At 45.8% G+C, this 19,037-nt stretch overlaps 1 protein-coding gene across 2 annotated transcripts; it reads left to right on the top strand.

The window, feature by feature from the left end:
• The first annotated feature begins 7,185 nt into the window (after positions 1-7,185).
• On the top strand, positions 7,186-15,794 carry LOC135828414 (uncharacterized). Of its 2 annotated transcripts, none has more exons than XM_065340864.1 (2): positions 7,186-7,678; positions 13,963-15,794. In XM_065340864.1, the coding sequence occupies exon 2, from the start codon at positions 13,968-13,970 to the stop codon at positions 15,045-15,047; it is 1,080 nt and encodes a 359-aa protein (XP_065196936.1). In that variant the 5' UTR covers positions 7,186-7,678; positions 13,963-13,967; the 3' UTR covers positions 15,048-15,794. The 2 variants fall into 2 exon arrangements, with proteins under 2 accessions (XP_065196936.1, XP_065196937.1); XM_065340865.1 differs by lacking the exon at positions 7,186-7,678 and adding an exon at positions 13,139-13,626.
• Positions 15,795-19,037: the final 3,243 nt, after the last annotated feature.

Raw genomic sequence — 19,037 nt, 5'->3', positions numbered from 1 at the left:
AGCTGGATACAATGTGCATTCTGTAGTGGTGCGAATGTGTGGAGAGTCACTACAATGACATTGTGTGGTAGTGAGGGGTTCTCATCATCGTAGCATCAGGTCTAAGCATTGACGGGTAATGCTGTAGTACTAACACTTTTAAAAAAACATTGACAGATTCTGCACGAAAAAGCTTTGAAATTTGCAGCACCAAACAAAGTTTATTGGGGGGAGTTCCGGTACTCTTTTTTCCTGTACATTCACCACACATACAGCTCTACACCACTATTCACCACGCATGCATCGGTATCACCATACTTCATCTTTCTTGATTCAGTTCAGCTGTACTGGAACATGATGCATTAGTACTCTCATAACTAATACTAAAAGGTGTTTTATTGAACGCACAAAGCGCTGATGATCTCAATGCAAGGAAAGCAAGGAGAGCAAACAAAATTTAAACAAACGTTGAACAGCAAAATTGAAGGATTGAGTCAGTCAAGTGAAAATTCAAGTCGGCAGGAATAACGGGAGCAAACATGACGTAGGGAGCAACACACAATTCGCCAAGTATCGCCGAAGTCGCACCAACTTCTTCTTCACATTGTTGTCCCCTGTGCGGGCGCGGGATTTAGATGGTTTGGAGGAAACAACGTTGTGAATGGCCAACGGTCCTCAGCGCTTGTTCAGCACCTCCAAGAGGGACACTGACTCAAGTTGTCATCTGATGTTCACGAGGTGTTTGTCGCGCTGCAAACGGAGCGTCTCTGTAAGTTTGTATCCCTGGAGATGTTTGTGCCTGAAGAGCACTATATTATACATTGTAAGCGGTGCTCTTCAGGCACAATCTTCCTCAGCCTACTCAAGCTCAATTGATGAGGGGTGAATTCCCCGAAACACTGGGTACTAGTATTGAGCAGGGAGTGCTGCTTTCTTGTAGGTTTGCAGAGTTCGACGGACTTCTCGTGTGCTCTGGATGGCAGTCGTGAGTCAGTCAAATGAAAATTCAAGTCGGCAGGAATAGCGCGAGCTCCCATGTAGGGAGCAACACACAATTCCCCACGTATCGCCGAAGTCGTACCAACCTCTTCTTCGCAGTGCAATTATAGTCTTGTCAATTACCATCACGCGAAGTCCGCAGTCACGGATACGAACCTCCTTCATAGTGGGTGGTGCTAGGCTGCGGGCACATGACGTGCAGCCCCTGCTGCGATGATCGTGTACTAGTATCATGTAGCGTATCATGACGCTGCAACGGTATGGTTACAATGTGGCAAGTTAGTTAGTTGGCAGATGAAAAGCAGCACTAAAACCCGATAGTGGCAGCTTTCATGTTTTCCGGCAAGATGGCCCGGCCAGTCTCTCAGAGGGGTCTCTCAGACGCCATATCCATAGGCATAGCTCAACTGAAAACTGGCCCTATTTTTCCAAAAACTCACTCAATCACTCGCTCACTCAACGCCATTCAAGAGGATATGGTCACAACAACGTTTGACAGCTCTTCTCACACTCCGAGACCAGGCAAGCAGGGTGCGATGACTACATTGGGCATGACTTGAATCATTTGTACTTGTAGCATTACAGGCGAAGAAGTCTTGTCCCCAATAGGTGGAGTAGCCTTCCACCCGCTGTTCGCTCCACTTCATAATTGTCCATATTCCGTCATGATATCCGCTAGATTGGTTAGGGTAGATCTACCCGTGAGAAGGCGAACCGCATGTGGGGTTGGCACTAGTTAATAGTAATACTAAGCATCTATCATGCACTGTCCAGGACTAGTCAGCATGATGCCCTATCAGCTGCACACGTCTCAATCCACAACGTTACCGCTACTCAACCCTTCGCATCTTCACTCTGCTCTAAACATGGACATGCACCAATACTAGTACGCATTGCAAAAGGGCAAACAACCATCGAGGATCGCTTAAACCGAGTGGTGTGACCAGACGGGTCACTCAGCAAAGGTACGGAAGCGTCTATAATTGTACAAGACTGTCCTAACCATCACAACACCTCACACTCCCCGAGGTAAATCCGTTCACTATGACAGATATGCACGGCAACCGCTGGAGCTCCTCCGATGTTTCCTTGTTTGGTATTCCCACCTGTTGGATCGTGGCAATGTGGAACATGGAAGGGGATTGCATCCTTTCAGCCACGACGAATAGGGTCGTAAGCATCCCGGGTGACTGTCCCAGAGGCGAGATGGAGGGTAAGGATTTTTACCTTCGAAAAGCCATGAAATATACATGTACATAATATTCTCTTCCAAGAGATTGCTGACTACTAGATGTGTGTTCTCAAATGTTTCAACCAACCGTTGCGACTTCCGACAGGTGGAATGCGCTGCCTCAATCTTGTCGCCTGGTCGGGTTGCCTACTTTGTTTCGCGTTCACACAAAGTCACATTTAGGGTTCCCAGTAAAAAGGCAACATTGCCTGTTGGGAAACCTCTTACAAAATAGGAAAAATAATAATGACTTCATTATGGTGTTATATGTATAGTAAAACCTGTGACTAACGACCACCCCTTGGGGGCCAGAGAAAGTGGTCTTTAGTGGCAGGTGGTCCTTAGTTAGAGGTTTTACTGTACACACTGGCGGAGTACTGCACTGCGTTAATCACATCAAGACTTGCCTGGACCCTGTGGTCTGTTTACTGGCCCATGCTACTAGTACGAAGTAAGATGGTCCTTATCCTGAGAGATTCCTAAGATCGCTGTGTTATTCACTCCACTTATCCACGTCATTCATACCATTTTAAAATATTTTCTCCCCTTCCATCGTCATGATAACAGTGGGCATGATTGCCCGTTGTCATGATAACAGTGGGCATGATTGCCCGTTGTGATGATAACAGTGGGCATGATTGCCCGTTTGACTTGCGATGTAAAATAGAACAGATACAAAAACAAACAAAAAAACACATGGGACTGGGATGCTTGGTTCTGGGAGATGGTAATGTCATGCTTCGCTGACGCTGACTACCTGCATGAAACTACTGCTACCCAAACAGTGTTATCTTCGTAACGTGAGAGCCACTGCGATTGCATGGTAGCAGAAGGTGATGGACATTCATCTCCGTAGACTGGTTTCTAAGTATGTTTATCTCCCCTCTAAACCTTCTGCCGATATTGTCCATAGTCTGTTTGACTAGTAGTAGGCGTCCGGGGAAAGAAAATGCTGAGACATAACTCATAAGAGCAGATGTCTGCAATTGCTACATCTCACAAGAAGGTGCGAAGATCGGCCACAACACAAAAATAAAGGCCTGGGCGCAGTAGCAGCGTGCTTGGGCTACGTGAAAACTGCAGAACTCGACCCTCGATCTGGCTCTCATGCATTACACTAACAACTACTCAAGTAACCTAGGACAAATCTCGCTCTCACTGTCTGGTTCTCGTTCTCTTTCTGGTCCTAGAGTTAGAGGATCGTCTTCTGACAAGCGTCATGACAGGCCGTCCACCACACACTGTTCTGGCACGATCAGAATTTCAACTTTTCAACACGATTCCGACTCGCGCTCATTCACGCAATGGTTTAGCTGCAGTTTATTATTGTGAGTGGAAGACGACTACAATGAACTCAACACAATGACCCACTCGCTGACTAACGGTTAATGCATACCAAAATGCTACTCGGTAGCATATCCTCAAAGCAAAGTCGTGACTGCTCCGAGCAGTTCGAAGCCACACGAGACCAGCCGGATAGCAATACCATCTGCCTATATGCCCGCAACCATACCCGTCACATCACGGCCATCCAAAACTGTCCGATATGAAATAGACGGTAGAGACGGTCAGTGCCTGGGGAGTTTGTGCTGGTACCAAACATGCTTTTACTGTCTAAGATTTTTGTTTTGACGGCACCCGCGTGACATTGATTGAAGATCACTTGATACCTCCCCAAAGCCAAGGTCGGTGCAGACACCTATAATACCGAGAATACATTTTGTAAATATTGACATTGTATGGAGAGCGTGCAGAGTCCCCCCCCCCCCCCCCCCAGCTCTGGGAGCCTGATATTCTGTATAGGCACGGCAACATCAAGACTTATCGATGATATGCTTATTAAAGTTTGGGGAAAAAACACAGCTGACCAGGGTACATGATATGCTTATTAAAGTTTGGGATAAAAACACAGCTGACCAGGCTACATGATATGGCGAGGAGAGAATCCTGAAGGCAGGCGTTGGGTGCTGTGGACACCAACTGAGATATACGTCAATGTACTGTCTAACACAGTACAGCAGAAACAGAGGGAACAGAGAGCTTGGTCATGGACTCCAGACCTCACTCACCCATGGAATTCTTTAACCGTGAAACTTGCAGATAAACTGATAAGAAGACGTTCAATTCGTTTTCGTCTCCCATGGTGCGCTTGTGGTGGACACATTGTGTCAGCTCAGTTCAATCACTGTCATACGAATCCCTACCGAGACACTAGCAGCTAGGGAGTAGCGACGAGTGCCTATAGCGACTATTGCAAATCCCTACCATGCTGGACACTAAGACACTAGCCACTAGCGGGTAGCGACGAGTGACTTTAGCGACTGTTCTACATGTGGATCCTTAGTACCATGGGGGACACTAGCGACTAGCAATGAGTGACTATGAGTCGCTATTCTGTATAATTTATCGAAAGTGATTCTTCTAGATGATCGCTAACATGGTGGATACCACTAGCCAGTAGCGAATATGATGATTGGCTAAGGTTATAGCGATTGTCCGTGTGGTTCTAGCAGCCATGCCCACAATGACGACCCGCTGTGATGTCCCGCCTGCTGTGTTCGGTGTAGTACATGTAGACGTGAAATCCAGCACCCCAAATAGAACTGCTTGATTTACACACATTTTCTCATTGCGTTATCAGTGAGTTTTTAAGTGGGTGTCACTACGGACAATTACTAGAATCTCAGCTTTGTCAGAACGCACTCGAGTATCTACGTCAGGTCATTACGTCACATCGGACTAAACTGTGAACGAAGCTAGCATGGTTACAGTAATGGTACAGAATTACAGATGGTTGTAACATATTGTTTCACACCTCCAGTGTGCACATGTGTCGGCACGCAAACACACACACACACACAGACACACACACGCGCGCCGACTCAGCATCGCCAAGTTTTCATACAAGTAGTATATGAGTGCCTTAAATTATGATATGAATACCAAGTTTCCAATGTCTGTAATTCACGTATTGCAGATTATTCTCACCAATCAGAACATGCGAAAGTGAAGTATACTAGTAATCAACAGTAGGTGTAGAAATGAAACGTTGGTTACTGACAGCAGTCCATCTGAATGGTCAATGCAGATGAGGTGATGAGTGCGTGCATCTCTACAGTCGCAGGTGTCCCTGTGAAGAGAGGTGACACCGCGTCGCTTGGTAGGTGGTCTTCAGGCCCCGAATCCTGATTATGTCTGTTGGGTGACCTACAGCGACGTGGATCATGCTCAGGGGTACTGGCTCGCCTCGCCGAGGCTATGATTGTGTAGTACACAAAGACAATAACAACAACATCACATGCGCTCACGATCGACTCTTTTCTTCTACTGTTCTGGTCGTGATGTGAATACTGTATTGATCTCAGGTCACTGAATCCCATGTTCTCGGTCTACCACTCGTAGGTCTCAGAGGATTTTGCTGGAATGGTGTGTAATTGATCGTGCCGGCCATGTCACCCTGACCATGCTGATCAGAAGGTCTTGCAAGTTAGAGAATGTACATGTATCTACTATCGGATCGACAGGCTACTTGGCACAACTGCGAACAATTCTTCTTATCGAAAACCACCACCCAGTTGCTGCTGTTGCAGAAGAGTGCGAGTATCTCTAGCAGACAAGCCCATACATGTACCTGTACAGGTGCTGCCGTAGCTCATATTCTACTACTTCAGTATCTATAACATCGATATTGCCTTTGTTCAAATAATTGAGTTGGTAATGCCCATGCATCCCATCACTGCTATTGCCAAAACGTATGTCAGTATATGTATGCATAGGCTTCCAGCCACCTGTGGTCAGCGCAATCCTCCCTAGGCTATGGTCGCACATGAAGTGCTCTGCAGCCGAGATACAGTGTGCCTCATTGTCCTCTCCGACACACCAGCATATTTGGCCATCCTATCATCCTGCATACATGTATATGTGCTAGCATGTACATATACGTCTACTCCGCCATGCGCATAATCTTCAGTTGAGTTTGCCACATTCTTGTGACGTGATCTTCAGCTGAGTTTGTCTTACACATCGTAGCTATGCAGATAGTATTTTCATTCATCACAAGAATTCTTGTTTATTTTGCCCGTGGAAGAGGCTTTTGAGTTACTCCGCCATGCCCGTACACTTTAAGTACACCTTCTCTTCTTCATTGCATCACCAATAACAAGCGTTGTGCATGTCGACCATCCGTGACATAACCACAAACATTGTTTCTAGTATCATTACATACCATGGCTGCCTTCACATTGTTTTGAATTCCGTAACTGGTGCCAAAAAGTGCAGCGCCTTTGTTTATGTTTCTCCTTCGAATGTCGTCTTCTTGAAGTGTGTGTTTATATCGATCCATGTGATGCATGAACACCATAGCGTAAGGTCGTGAGGTTTAGGCAAGAGCTTCATGATCACGCGTTCTGCTTGTTACGATACATAATGCAAAGACAGTAGGGAGTGTAGTTTCATCGCCCGCAAATCGTGTGTACTGTCACGAATTCGAAATACACGTGTGATGAGTAAAAGCTGTTGCTGTCGCATGAAAACACTGCGCCTGGAACGTGGAAAGAGTGACAATTCTAGTGAATGACCATGCTAGCATCGGCTTCACCGTGGCGTGCACCCCAGGTCTCAGGATTATGACAGTCGTTTTTCCCAATTCTAACCGATCTCTGCTGCTGGTCATGCCATAGCAAACCTATCACAATGATCACACTCAGCATTGTCCCCTGTGATCAGCGTCCAAACAAACTGGCATTTCCACTACAATTCCAGTGCCTGCCAGAACCGTTAACTCCACGGGAGATCGTGTCAGTTTTTGGCCCGATTGTCCAAATGCGGTTGTGTATTGGACCTCCCCAATGCTGGGGCTCCGGTCGTAGCTCGTGGCTCCTGTTGGATCGCTGTCACTTCACAACTCGCTGTTTTGTCCTGTGTTAGGATATTGCGCACTAGGTGTCTGCACGCTCGTTCCTCGCTCCTCTCTGCAGGGGACATTTCTACTGCCACACAGCCCGATACTGCCACAGTGCTCGCTACTGACACTTTTCATCCCAAGCAGAATAGCGCACATACCGTTTCAATCAGGTGCGTGTGTGCGATCGTGAATGTCAGAATGACTGGGCAGCACTCCTGTTTGCTAACCTGGCTCATTCCGTCTCGCCACAACGTTACGTGCAGTTTATGAGTGGAAGGTAGGTAGACAAGGCCCGCTTCATGAGCAGCAGAGGTACGTAGGTAGACCGTTGCAAAGGTGATACTGCTGGCGACATGCAATTATGTAAGCTGGGTGTAGCTAGGCAAGGCGATCAGCGGGGAGTAAGGAGGACGGGCAAGTCCTTGATATACGGGCAATCCATGTGTCCGAGCTCCAGAATGTTGCCACTCGCACAGGGAGCTAACATCGAACAGGACGCTGAAGAAGACTTGGACGAAGCAGGGTGCATTCAGCCAGGGTCAACTATCGTTTGCTATAGCCTATAGGTGAGTGAAGTATTACTCTTGTCATCTCTTACGGTATTCTCCGTAATCTCTGCAAACCTACTTCTGTTCCCACGTTGGTATTGTGCACCCGCCTCCCCCCCCCCTCCAAAACCCCAAAATTATATGGCATCCGGTTGTCAAGAATGGACTCGGATGAAGAGCCAAGGATAACTCTATAGAAAAGAAAAAAGGATGGCATGAGCTGATTTGTTTAGTAACTGGTGGTTTTAGTGGATATTATAGCGTAACCAGTAGGGAAACCAGTACAACTCTATCAGCAACAATGCTGCAAGAAACAGAGATGACGATTGTACATGTGCATGTAGTGGTGAGTAGGTGGGGCGATTACGACAATACTGTACTCTTCACGATTTGCTTGATGTCAGGTTATGTGCAGATCACCTTATCATAGGACACAGAAATGTTTCTTTAGTGTACCAGGCCTAAGGGATGCTAGGTTGGCATGGGACAATTGCCTGATGACTTAGAAGCCATACCATAGCAGACGACACGAACTGAACGGATCAACTTCCGATCAACAGGCTTGAAGGGATCAACAGGTTCCTTAGTGGTGCACCGGTGGTCAATACCATTCCAAAGTGTTTAAAAGCAACACAAAGCTGTACAGTCAGTGGACACAGCATCCTTTATTCCTAGTCGCTCACATCATACTCACAAGCAACGAGAAACAGAGAATACTGGTCAGATAGAACATCAGACAATCATACCAACCTATGCTGTCTATATATGGGTGAGGAAGACATTTATGAAAGTACAAGTGCTGTGCACGTCGCCGTGGGCAATACTTTACACATGGAGAATACTTTACACATTGACTTCAGCCTGTATTACCACTGTGGTGGCTTGATGACGTCAGTACTAATCGTTTACTGACAACAGTTGTGTGAGGAAGATGAACAAAGCGAATACGTGGCATGGTGAACTCTAAATCTGGCTTGTGGATTGGAAAAGTACCTATGCCCTGCGGTTGTAACGACAGTAAGAAACAGCTGTTCCGAGCAGTTAAACAGCTGTTCCGAACAGCTTGATACATTTAGTGATCAGCAAATGGTACCAGATATAGAAAACGAGAATAACTTTCTTGGCCATGGCAAACGTATGCAATTTTCGGGTACAGTTCTTCACCCACCTCCCATTCGGGCTTCTCTATCTCCTCTCCTTCTCTCTATTCTCCCCCCCCCCTCTCTCTCTCTCTCTCTCTCTCTCTCTTTCTCTATCAACCTATTTTTGCTGCAGTTCTAGCTTTCCTCCCCCATGTCCCTTTGCTCCTGTACTTTCCCGTCAAACACAGGACACGTCCAGTAGTACTAGTCTCAGCAAAACTGATACAGGTACTTTATCACGTGATAGGATAATAGGATGTTGCTAGTCTGAACGCAATACGCATGGGGGGGGGGTGGAATATCGGGGAAAGAGGGAGGAAAGAGAGAGGATTACAACGAGACAAACTTATTGGACTGACATCGCGACACTATAGATTGCTTCAGCCAGGGAAGAAGTGTGTGTGTTTCCCCTACGGTCGTGAATAGTGGACTCCTAGAAGTCCAAACGCTGCGCGCCTAGACAGTCAAAGTTAATGTATCATTAGAAACGGCAGAACTTATTGATTGACGGCCACCCTGTGAATCCTGGACAGATTCGCACTGACCGCATAATTGCAAGTTGTTGGAATTCATTGTTACACACGTCACTGCGGTGGAATTCATAGTACTGTTACAATGTACAATGTATCTGTTACCAAGACTACATGTACATCATGTACTCTTGGTGTTACTGATACTAGTGGGTTGTCACGTACACTCTAATTTGTGTATAGTACAAGTCACGTGACATATTTTCAAGAGGAATGATCTCAAGATAACGTAGAGATTGGTTGCCACCATGTGGCGGCCCCGCGTGAGAGCGATATCCACTCTGGCCACCAGCTCATCCGGCCTGTTGAAACCTCTGCTAGACTGCTGAGTAAGGTCACGTGATTGCACACGCTGTGTACACCAATGCAGTGAAAGAATCGTTTAAGCGTATTGGGGGCAAGACTGAACGCCAAGCGCCGCTCACTCTGCAGACAGCCGCGACAGGGAAAAATGCTGTTTTGAATCTGGAGGTCCGCCCCGCTACACTAACTCTTGCACCTCGAACTCCGGATAATCAATTCTGAATTGACATGCCACATAGTATTGTGTTTGTAGTACGGGTAGATACGCGGAGCCGACATACACAGAAGTGATTATAAGTTATCAGAAGTGATCAATTGGATGCTGTATATAGAGTTGTGTTTCTATATCCGTACCTCGTCCTCAGCCGTCCTCCAGACTAAAAATACCAATGTGAACGATGTGTCGATGTCCGATGGAAATGTCTGAGTTTGTTACTCCACAGACCGTCACTGGCACAACTGATTTGAACTCGAAGTTCATTGCCTAGTAATGGTCGTACATGTAGTTATGACAATACTTAATCAACAGACAGTGGCGGAATGCGCGGATACAGATTGCCACGTTGTCGATCAAAGGGGAGCCACACACGCCATAGGTCGTTTGTCGGAATTCTCATGTCCACATTCACCAATTCTGTTTACTCATCGTTTTCGTAATACTTGTACATGTGTGCACTGTACATTGTAATCGAGAACATGTCTCTTTGTTTTGTTCTGCCTGAGGTTTGGTTGGTTTGTGGGACTTAGAGAATAGTAAAGTCAGTATATACTCGTACCCAGCTACGATTGGAAGTACATGTACATATACATCATCACGTCATGTACGTTCAGTCCACATGTAAATAGAAGAGGTTATCACCAGCATCATCAGTAGCACTGGGCAGCTGCTACCTAATGATACGCACTATGTCATAATGTAACTAATCTAAAGCGTATCGGATGATCGGACCTGATGATCAGACCTGATAACGATGAAGATTGTCAGTAGCTATCTGAATCGTGATAACTATTGTGGCTTGATAATTCTCGAACACGTCCTCGCGACCGCTTTCGACTCTGCCCAGAATCAGCATAGCCTAAAAGCGCTTAGGTAATCTCAATCGCAAGTCTATGGGTACTTAATGATTATTACCTGGCAAGCTAAAGTTATTGTGTGCTGATAGCGGCCAACGGAGGAGGCATTTCCGTGTGTTGACATGCATGGTATGGGTTCACGCTTCCCAGGAAGACATTCGCCATGGGTTGCTGGTATGGAAATCTAACCAACATAACCCGATGCCGCACTGCAGTGCCCAGCTCGTACCATAGCTGTTATACACCATAGTCACTATTGCCATGTGTAGAATGTCTTGAATAGTCTCCGGACAACGACATACAATCATTTACTTCGACCATGTTAATTATTGAAGATGGCAACAAAGAATCATGTTAATTATTATGTCTCACAGTGGGGCTGGGAGTGACTGGCCGAACCGACCGCAAGGACGTACGTCAAGCGAACAGCAAAGAATTTTTTGAAGTCGGCTCAAAGCAACCGAGTCAGAGTGTTCTATAACTGGAAGAAATACAGCAAGCGCTCAGCTACAGCATTCTCATGCTGATTACATTGATTAGTGCTCTGCTATCTAGAATACTAGTAGCCTTGCTGTCTGACACTGTACTACAGACAGACATTGTACATGGTACTGTACACGGCTAGCACTGTACTACAGACAGACATGTACACTGTACTGTACACGGCTAGCACTACAGACAGACATGTAAATTGTACTGTACACGGCTAGCACTGTTCAGTTGCGTCTGCGACTTTCACTTACACATGATCTACAATGCACCTTATGTACCTGGTGTGTAGATGGAGATAAGTCGAGATGAGTCATTGTGCTAGATGCATTGCTTGGCCAGTTCAGATGGCCAATACTCCCATGACGCTCCCAAGTATGTAGATTGCGAAATCAAAATGCTGGCTCAGGCTAGCGACACGGACTCTTTCCGAGGAAAGAAGACACACAGACTGACAGAAGGTTCCGAGCTGAAGTTGTGAATAATTAATTGCACCCACGACACAAGTGGACTATCGTCTCATCGTGTATTTCACAAGTAGCGCTCTGTATGGGGCGCAAGGAGGGATTGTCATGGATTGATTAGGCTCTGCCACAAAGGACTGCCATTACATTTCCTTGATTAGAAGCAATAGCCGCTATTGTTAGCGCAACCCTTCCATCGCCGCAGTTCAAGCGTTCGCTGCAAACTATTTACATCTACATCTACGTGGTAATAGAAACGTAGCTACGTACCGCCTCCTTTTTGAATTTGCCGCCATTGTTATCCGCATATATCCAAGACTCTATGAGTGCGCAATTCAACGAATAATTAGCCGGACTGGGGCGGACCGTGAATATTTGTAATTTCTGTCTCGTGCAAGTTGCAGTCGAACTCAGAATGAGTGAAAGACGGTCAACCAGTACCGTGTTTCCGGTGTGTAAGCCGCACAAAAAAGGGGTTGCAACGGCGTATACATGTACAGTCATGTACTCTGATAATCAAATAAACGGTGATAAATAGGGTACCGGTAGGTGTCTGCATTTTGTGGCAAAAAAATGCGGGCTCGGCTTATACTCCAGCAAATACAATAATTGCAACTGTTCATAATTATGACCATGTCGCACAACTACATGTATGCGACCTCAGCTGAGATAGGCGTTACATTACATCCATGTATATGTATGCAGATCGCAGGTACAGTGTACTTGTAGAACAAGAGCGTGATGAACTCTCTCCTTAGTCTTTAGCTCTCATTCACACGGCCTGTCCCACTGCCTTATACTCATGCCAAGTATTCAGCAGAAGTTGTAAATAGACCCTTCTCTAGCAGACGTTGTAATACTACTACTTCTGGAAGTGAAAATACAGACTCTGAGTGTATGGTTTAAGATCTGAGTGTGTGGACATACGTGTAATATCTTGTGGTTTTCATGCTCGGCATAGCACTCACTGTGCCAGGGGCCCAGACTGGCCCAGAGGCAGTGGCTCATTCAGTCTGCCTCAAGGCCTAATACTAAACAATGGATAAGCGAGACAGCAAAGAGGGCGAGAGAGACACAGCCAGGAAAGCGGGTGAAGGACACTGAAAATCCTGACACCTATTTTAGTAGTGCTACATGTATTATTTAGGTGTAGAGCCTAGAGCCCAAATCAACAAAATAACTACTAGTATTACAATGTATATGTATGCCGTGAGTAGCATTAGCCTGGCATTAGAGTTGGCTTTCTGAACGATATCTTGCATGTACCACCACTGTCTGTCTGATTCGCAGGTAGAACTACGTGTAGTAGTAGTAGTAGTAGTAGTAGTAGAGCCACGAGGCATTCACACCTAATTCTAAGGTGCAATGTGCGCTCTTTGCAGCTTGGGGAACTAACTTTTGGATGCGGGCTCTTCTCAGCATGGTAAACTTCGGGATGCGGGCTCTTCACACTCAGTCACGTGACTCACAGCTTGGTAAACGTAGCCCATACTTAGACATTTGGCCCGCCGCCGGCTAGAGACTATGCTAGGAAAATAGACCACAATCGTGATTGTTGGGGAGCAGAGGATAGTATCGGACTTGTGAACAGCACTGGAGGGAGCTAAGCGGCGGGATTCTGCACCCCAAGCAGCCCTCAGCTGGCACAATATAATTATATACATATTCCGCACCTTCCTGGATTTTGAAATGGTCGAACTTTGTGGATAGTCCTGGGACAAACTGATGCCAGCCACTATAAAAGGGTATGGATGTCTCAGTTCATAAGGTCTTGCCGTCAGTGTTTTTGGCTAGTTTTAAGGCGAGATTATCAGACCTGTCAATCAAGCATTAGTCAACGTTGTTGTCACTGTGACACAGTCGATAAAGAGCTAGATATACGAGTCAATGTTGGTACACTCAACAAGGAGCAGAGATTACACAAAGGAATACCTGAAGGGATAGTGTCGAAATAGCGCTGAACAGTGAGTTGCGATAGGACCTTTCTCGAGTAACTGTTTAAGCCGTAATCAGCACACCATATTTAACTAGCAAAAGAACATATGAAATTCATCTCCCTGATACTGTACTTGCCAAGGGGAAGTTCAGCAGTCAGTCCGACTTCTGGACACTGGTTCACAATGGTTTAGCTTTCAAAATACTAACTGCACCATCTATGATAATGTCATATATTTGGTCAGTTGTTGTATCAATGTCTTTACTCTTACCATATGAACAGTTACTTGGAGTGCTTGAATATTTTTAAATAATAAACTTACCAATTTTGTTTCTTTCATTCCACTGTGTGCGCGTTACTGTAGGAAAGATGTTGCTGATTCAACACGCCTGGTCACTGCTACTCCCGTTAGCCATCGTGTTGCCATGGTGCTGTGTAGCCCTGCCAACCCGTTTCCAAGGCACCGCATCACATGACGACCAGAATGCAGCGGACACGGGATTGGATGAGTCATCAGTTGAACACAGACGAGCGGAGCGTAGCAGCGGCCCTACTGGCAATACCATACAAAGACCTGACGGCCCGGGAATACCTGGCCAACGCAGCAGCAGCGGTGCCGATGGTGGCATAGTTATGGTACGTTCAAATCCCAATGCTGATCGTCGTCAGAAAAACATGTTGGCAGTCTTGCAGCCGACTGTGACTATCATCCGTAGTAATGTTATCGGTCTGCCTATCCCCAAGATATCCACACTGCATGATGCCTTGGTGCCGTCAAGCAGTGAAGACATATCCGCAATACAGGACGTGGACACTGTTGAGAGAACCATCAAGCCATCGCGAGGTAGCGGCATTGTAGTTGACAGCGCTGGAGCAGCAGAAGCAACAACAGCGACTACCACCCCGATCATAACGACTACTACCCCATCCAGTATAGTAACTGACGTCATCAAACCAACAAGCGGCGAAGCAGACGGGGAAGAAGAGAGGACACGATCCCGACTATCGGGAAGAGGCGATTCCACACCAGATGAGCAATTACAGCAGGGTACAGGAGAGAGCTATCGATCCGTACCCCGTCCACAGCACCTGAAACCACCACGTTACTATCCTGTGGACCACGAGTCGTGTCGCAGAGAGATGACCGATATCGTGGTGAGACGAGGCGGCTGTCGTAAGCGTGTCTCGATCGGTGTCTGCACCGGTACATGCATGTCCAAACCAGTCACCATGAAAAAACATCCCTACGTGAACTACCACTATTCCGCCTGCAAGCCGCGCGGTTCCGCAAAGGTTAGGGTGGACATGAACGACCACGAATGTCAGGAGCAACGGCTGGAGAAGGGACGGCAGGATAGAAATAAAACTTTTAACGACGTCTACCTTCTTAGTGCTATTAGCTGTTCATGTTACCAATTACCCACCATACCGTTAAACAACAGGCCATGAACTACAGGCCATGAACTACAGGCCATGAACTACAGGCCATGAACTACTGGCCATGAGCAGCAGATTGTCACCTGTTGCCATCATCATAATAGAAAGATCATCTGAGCAGGTGGCTGGTTGAACGTTTTGACCACAAAAAAACACTATATAAATTCCACGCTTTATCCTACAAGATCTCATTATTTATTATTTCAGAAGCAGTGAGTCCATGACAATGATGTCATTCTCCATGGTACTCTATACTATCATACGTCATCATGTTGAACCTCTTGAGTAGTAAAATTATGACTGTACATTTCTATTAAAATTAACGTTGCCTTTACACTAAAGCCCGCACCATTACACGTGCAAAGGCTTGTCCATATTAAAATAGTCACTATGTAAGAAAACACTGTGTAATTTGTAAGGATACCATTGTTATGCCTAGCTAGTCAACACCACAGCACCGCCCTACATCAGCATCGCTTCACAATGTATTTGTCTTTTTTGCCAAAGTAAAATAAAATATTCCATACCATACCCCTAGTACAGGTTTATGTTGCTGTGAACTAAGCGATAAACGTACATTCAGTTTCTCTTCATTCGTCATTGTTACCTTGGTTACGGCAGACCACTACCCTACATTGGATGGTCTTAATCATCTAGTTCACACCAGGTTATATAAACATACTCACATTGACTTTGCATGTCAAGTCAGTACAGTAGCTACAGCGCTTTACAGCCAGAGCTGAGGCTTTTCTTCATCAATACAGCAAGGAGAGTGTGTGTGGGGGGGGGGTGCTTTGCGGGAACTCTGAACTCTCATTAATGCGGCAACTCTGAACTCTCGTTTCGGCATACATGTACTTGCACAGAAAAACGGAAAGGATCATGGGTCCTGAGCCGTGCAAACGGGTTTGTACGACTCCCTGGATAGCACCCGGCCTAGCATAAGGGAATTGAGAACGGGTTTGCACGACTCCCTGGATAGCACCCAGGCTAGCATAAGTGAATAGTAAACGGGCTTGTATGACTCCCTGGATAGCACCCGGGCTAGCATAAGGGAATAGCAAATGAGCTCTCTTAGTGACTCCCTGGATAGCACCAGGGCTTGCACTAGGGTAGAGATCATACTGATCAGATTCCATGTATATGCGCATACAGTCTGCTAGTAACGACTGCGGATATAACGACAATTTGTGAAAAAGGCAGTATTCCTATGCCCAGAACAAAGTCACATCTACCTGTATACATATCATGAGACTTCGGGTATAAGGATACTTTGCGAATAAGGACACTATTCTGATGCCTCACCGAGTGTCGTTATACGCAAAGTTGACTCTATTCTCAGGCACTACTGTAAATATACAAAATTTCGGCGCTGCAAAATTTCGGCACTTCACGATTTTTGACATTTCGGCGGCGATATATTTTCGGCGTGGGGTAGACATGGTAGAGGGCATGGTATAGTCCGACAGATGCTGTGAAAATTTTCATCGGCGTTTTAATTTAGGCGTTTTGGGTCGGTGCCGAATATAGCCGAAATTAAATAGCTGCCGAAAATTTGTACATTTACAGTATACAAAGCAATTCAGGGTTTTTTAAAGCTCAGTTACACTGAGTTTCAGCATCCACAGGAACGCCACACCCTGAAAAGACCTAAGGTGCAGATGCAGCTCCTAAAGCGGTGGGAGATGAGTGGATCAGCTCACCAGCAAAGTGGTCAAAGATCGAAAAACAAATTTGCTGCTTTTAAACTGTACGAACCTTTCAGCGAAACATCCTTTCCCGTACTCCGTCAAACTAAAGAACATCATGGTTTGATCTTATCATTTACAATTGTCAGGTGTACATAATAATAATGATCTATGTTCGATTCTTTGGGCTTGAATGCAGCCTGTTTTGATAGGTTGCTGTGTGATACATCGGATTTTCTTATAAAGTTGGAGCCATGACAAAAAGTAGAAAGGAAAAGGACAGATGGAAACGAGTTAAGAGTAACTCTCCACCACTGTAACTAGATACTATATTATACCGTCAGAAAGTGTAACAACTAGGCACAAAACTGACAGAGTACTGAAACATTCGACGTCCTGACACCTAGCTTCAACACATCTCCGTAGCGCTAACCGACAGCCTTCCAACTTGGAAGGTTCGAGGTTATGGAAAGACAAAAGAGGAGAAGGCGCGCTACGGAGATGTGTTGAAGCTAGGTGTCAGGACGTCGAATGTCTCAGTACTCTGTCAGTTTTGTGCTTAGTTATTGCACTTTCTGACTGTATAATAGTATCCAGTTACAGTGATGGAGAGTTACTCTTAACTCGTATACATATGTCCCTTTCTTTTCTACATTTATTTATGGCTCAATACCCATTACAAAAGGTCATCTATGTGTCTTTCAGACAGTTGTCTAAAGTCCTCAGGCTGCTTACAGTGCTCAATGTCCTGTGGACAGAGCAAGTAATATAAATATTACACAGCAATGAATCAAACAAGTCTCTTTCCGCTGTTACTCCGAGTTTCGTGTCAAAACACTTCATCAGACAGCATATTGTGTAATATGTGTATGTGTCTTTTAAAACAGAGAGGTTCCAGGCTGTCCAAGAGAGTGCTCAATACCAAGTGGTAGAGCTGGTTCAAACAATAGGAGGACAGAGGAAGTGTTTTTACTCAGAGTTTCACGCACTAAGCGATCATCAGAAAACAGTTTTCTGATGATCGCTTAGTGCGTGAAACTCTGAGTAAAAACACTTCCTCTGTCCTCCTATTGTTTGTATGTGTCTTTTAGATAGTCTAGATAGTCTAGATGAAGTGAAGACCAGTGCGAGGTTGTACTTTTCAAATCGGAAAAAAATGATATCGACATTGGCATAGACAACCTCTGCTGATCAACGCTACCCATGCAACCCTAATCCGCCTGTCTCTTTCTGCAGTGCGCAGTTCTGGCAGTGAACCCAAGACGACGGGAACTGCCACCTTGTGTGGTCCCTACCATTAGTTGCTTCTGCTCTCTTTTCCTCTCTCTTTCTCTCTCTCTCTTTTCTCTTTCTCTCTCTTTTCTCTCTCTCTCTCTCTTTCTCTGCCTCTTTCTCTCTCTCTTTTTCTCTCTCTCTCTCTCTCTCTCTCTCTCTCTCTCTCTCTTTCTCTCTCTCTTTCTCTCTGACCTGCTCCATTTCCTATAGAATTGATTGGTAGGGTTGCGTTGAAGTTAAAGTGAACCTGCGACCGCCTATGCTACTGCATATCTTGAACAACACCGCGTTACATCACACACACACACACACACACACACACACACACACACACACACACACACACACACACACACACACACACCATGTACCATGTATACGCCCGCAAGAGAAGCACGCAAATCTGCAAATGCACTGGATGTGCACCCACAGATTTTCTCTTATAGCAACGATAGCGAACAAGATCTGAATGAGACAGATCAAGACTTGCGCCAGATAACTGTCTTATCCACACAACTGGCGAAGCCATGTGAATCGACCACCAATGCACACCTGGTCTACACGACACGGAGTACATCGACATAAAACGGTCAAGACAGGTACCTATGCACACCCTACACTTGCTGGGGTAACCAGTATAGACAGCACGCTGCTTTGATAGAAGCAGTCACTAGATGCACTGGTACCTTGAAGTGAAATTGGAGTTACGTTACCAACCAGCCTCGGCTACTGGGTACTGGGAACCCAGAGCCAACAGACATACCAACAACCTCAGCCATGAAAGCTATTATAGTAACGACACACTGGATTGTGGAGCCGAAACTAGTCCGACTTCCAAATGCTTTGGCAAGAAGGTAGCCTTCCGACACCTTGGCACCCACCCACCCACACACCCACCCACACACACACACACACACACACACACACACACACACACACACACACACACACACACACACACACACCACAGGTGCACGCCCGCCCGTCTTGCACAGACAACAATTTTAAAACCATCATAGTTTGTACTGGTACTTACCGA

Source organism: Sycon ciliatum, chromosome 12, assembly GCF_964019385.1.
Source record: "Sycon ciliatum chromosome 12, ocSycCili1.1, whole genome shotgun sequence".
NCBI classification, from domain to species: Eukaryota; Metazoa; Porifera; class Calcarea; order Leucosolenida; family Sycettidae; genus Sycon; species Sycon ciliatum.
The sequence above is the reverse complement of the archived record's forward strand: the minus strand, read 5'-3'. Positions and strand labels throughout refer to the sequence as shown.

Coding starts and splice junctions, on each gene's coding strand:
- LOC135828414 (XM_065340864.1), top strand. CDS start 13,968: ATGTTGCTGATTCAACACGCCTGGTCACTGCTACTCCCGTTAGCCATC.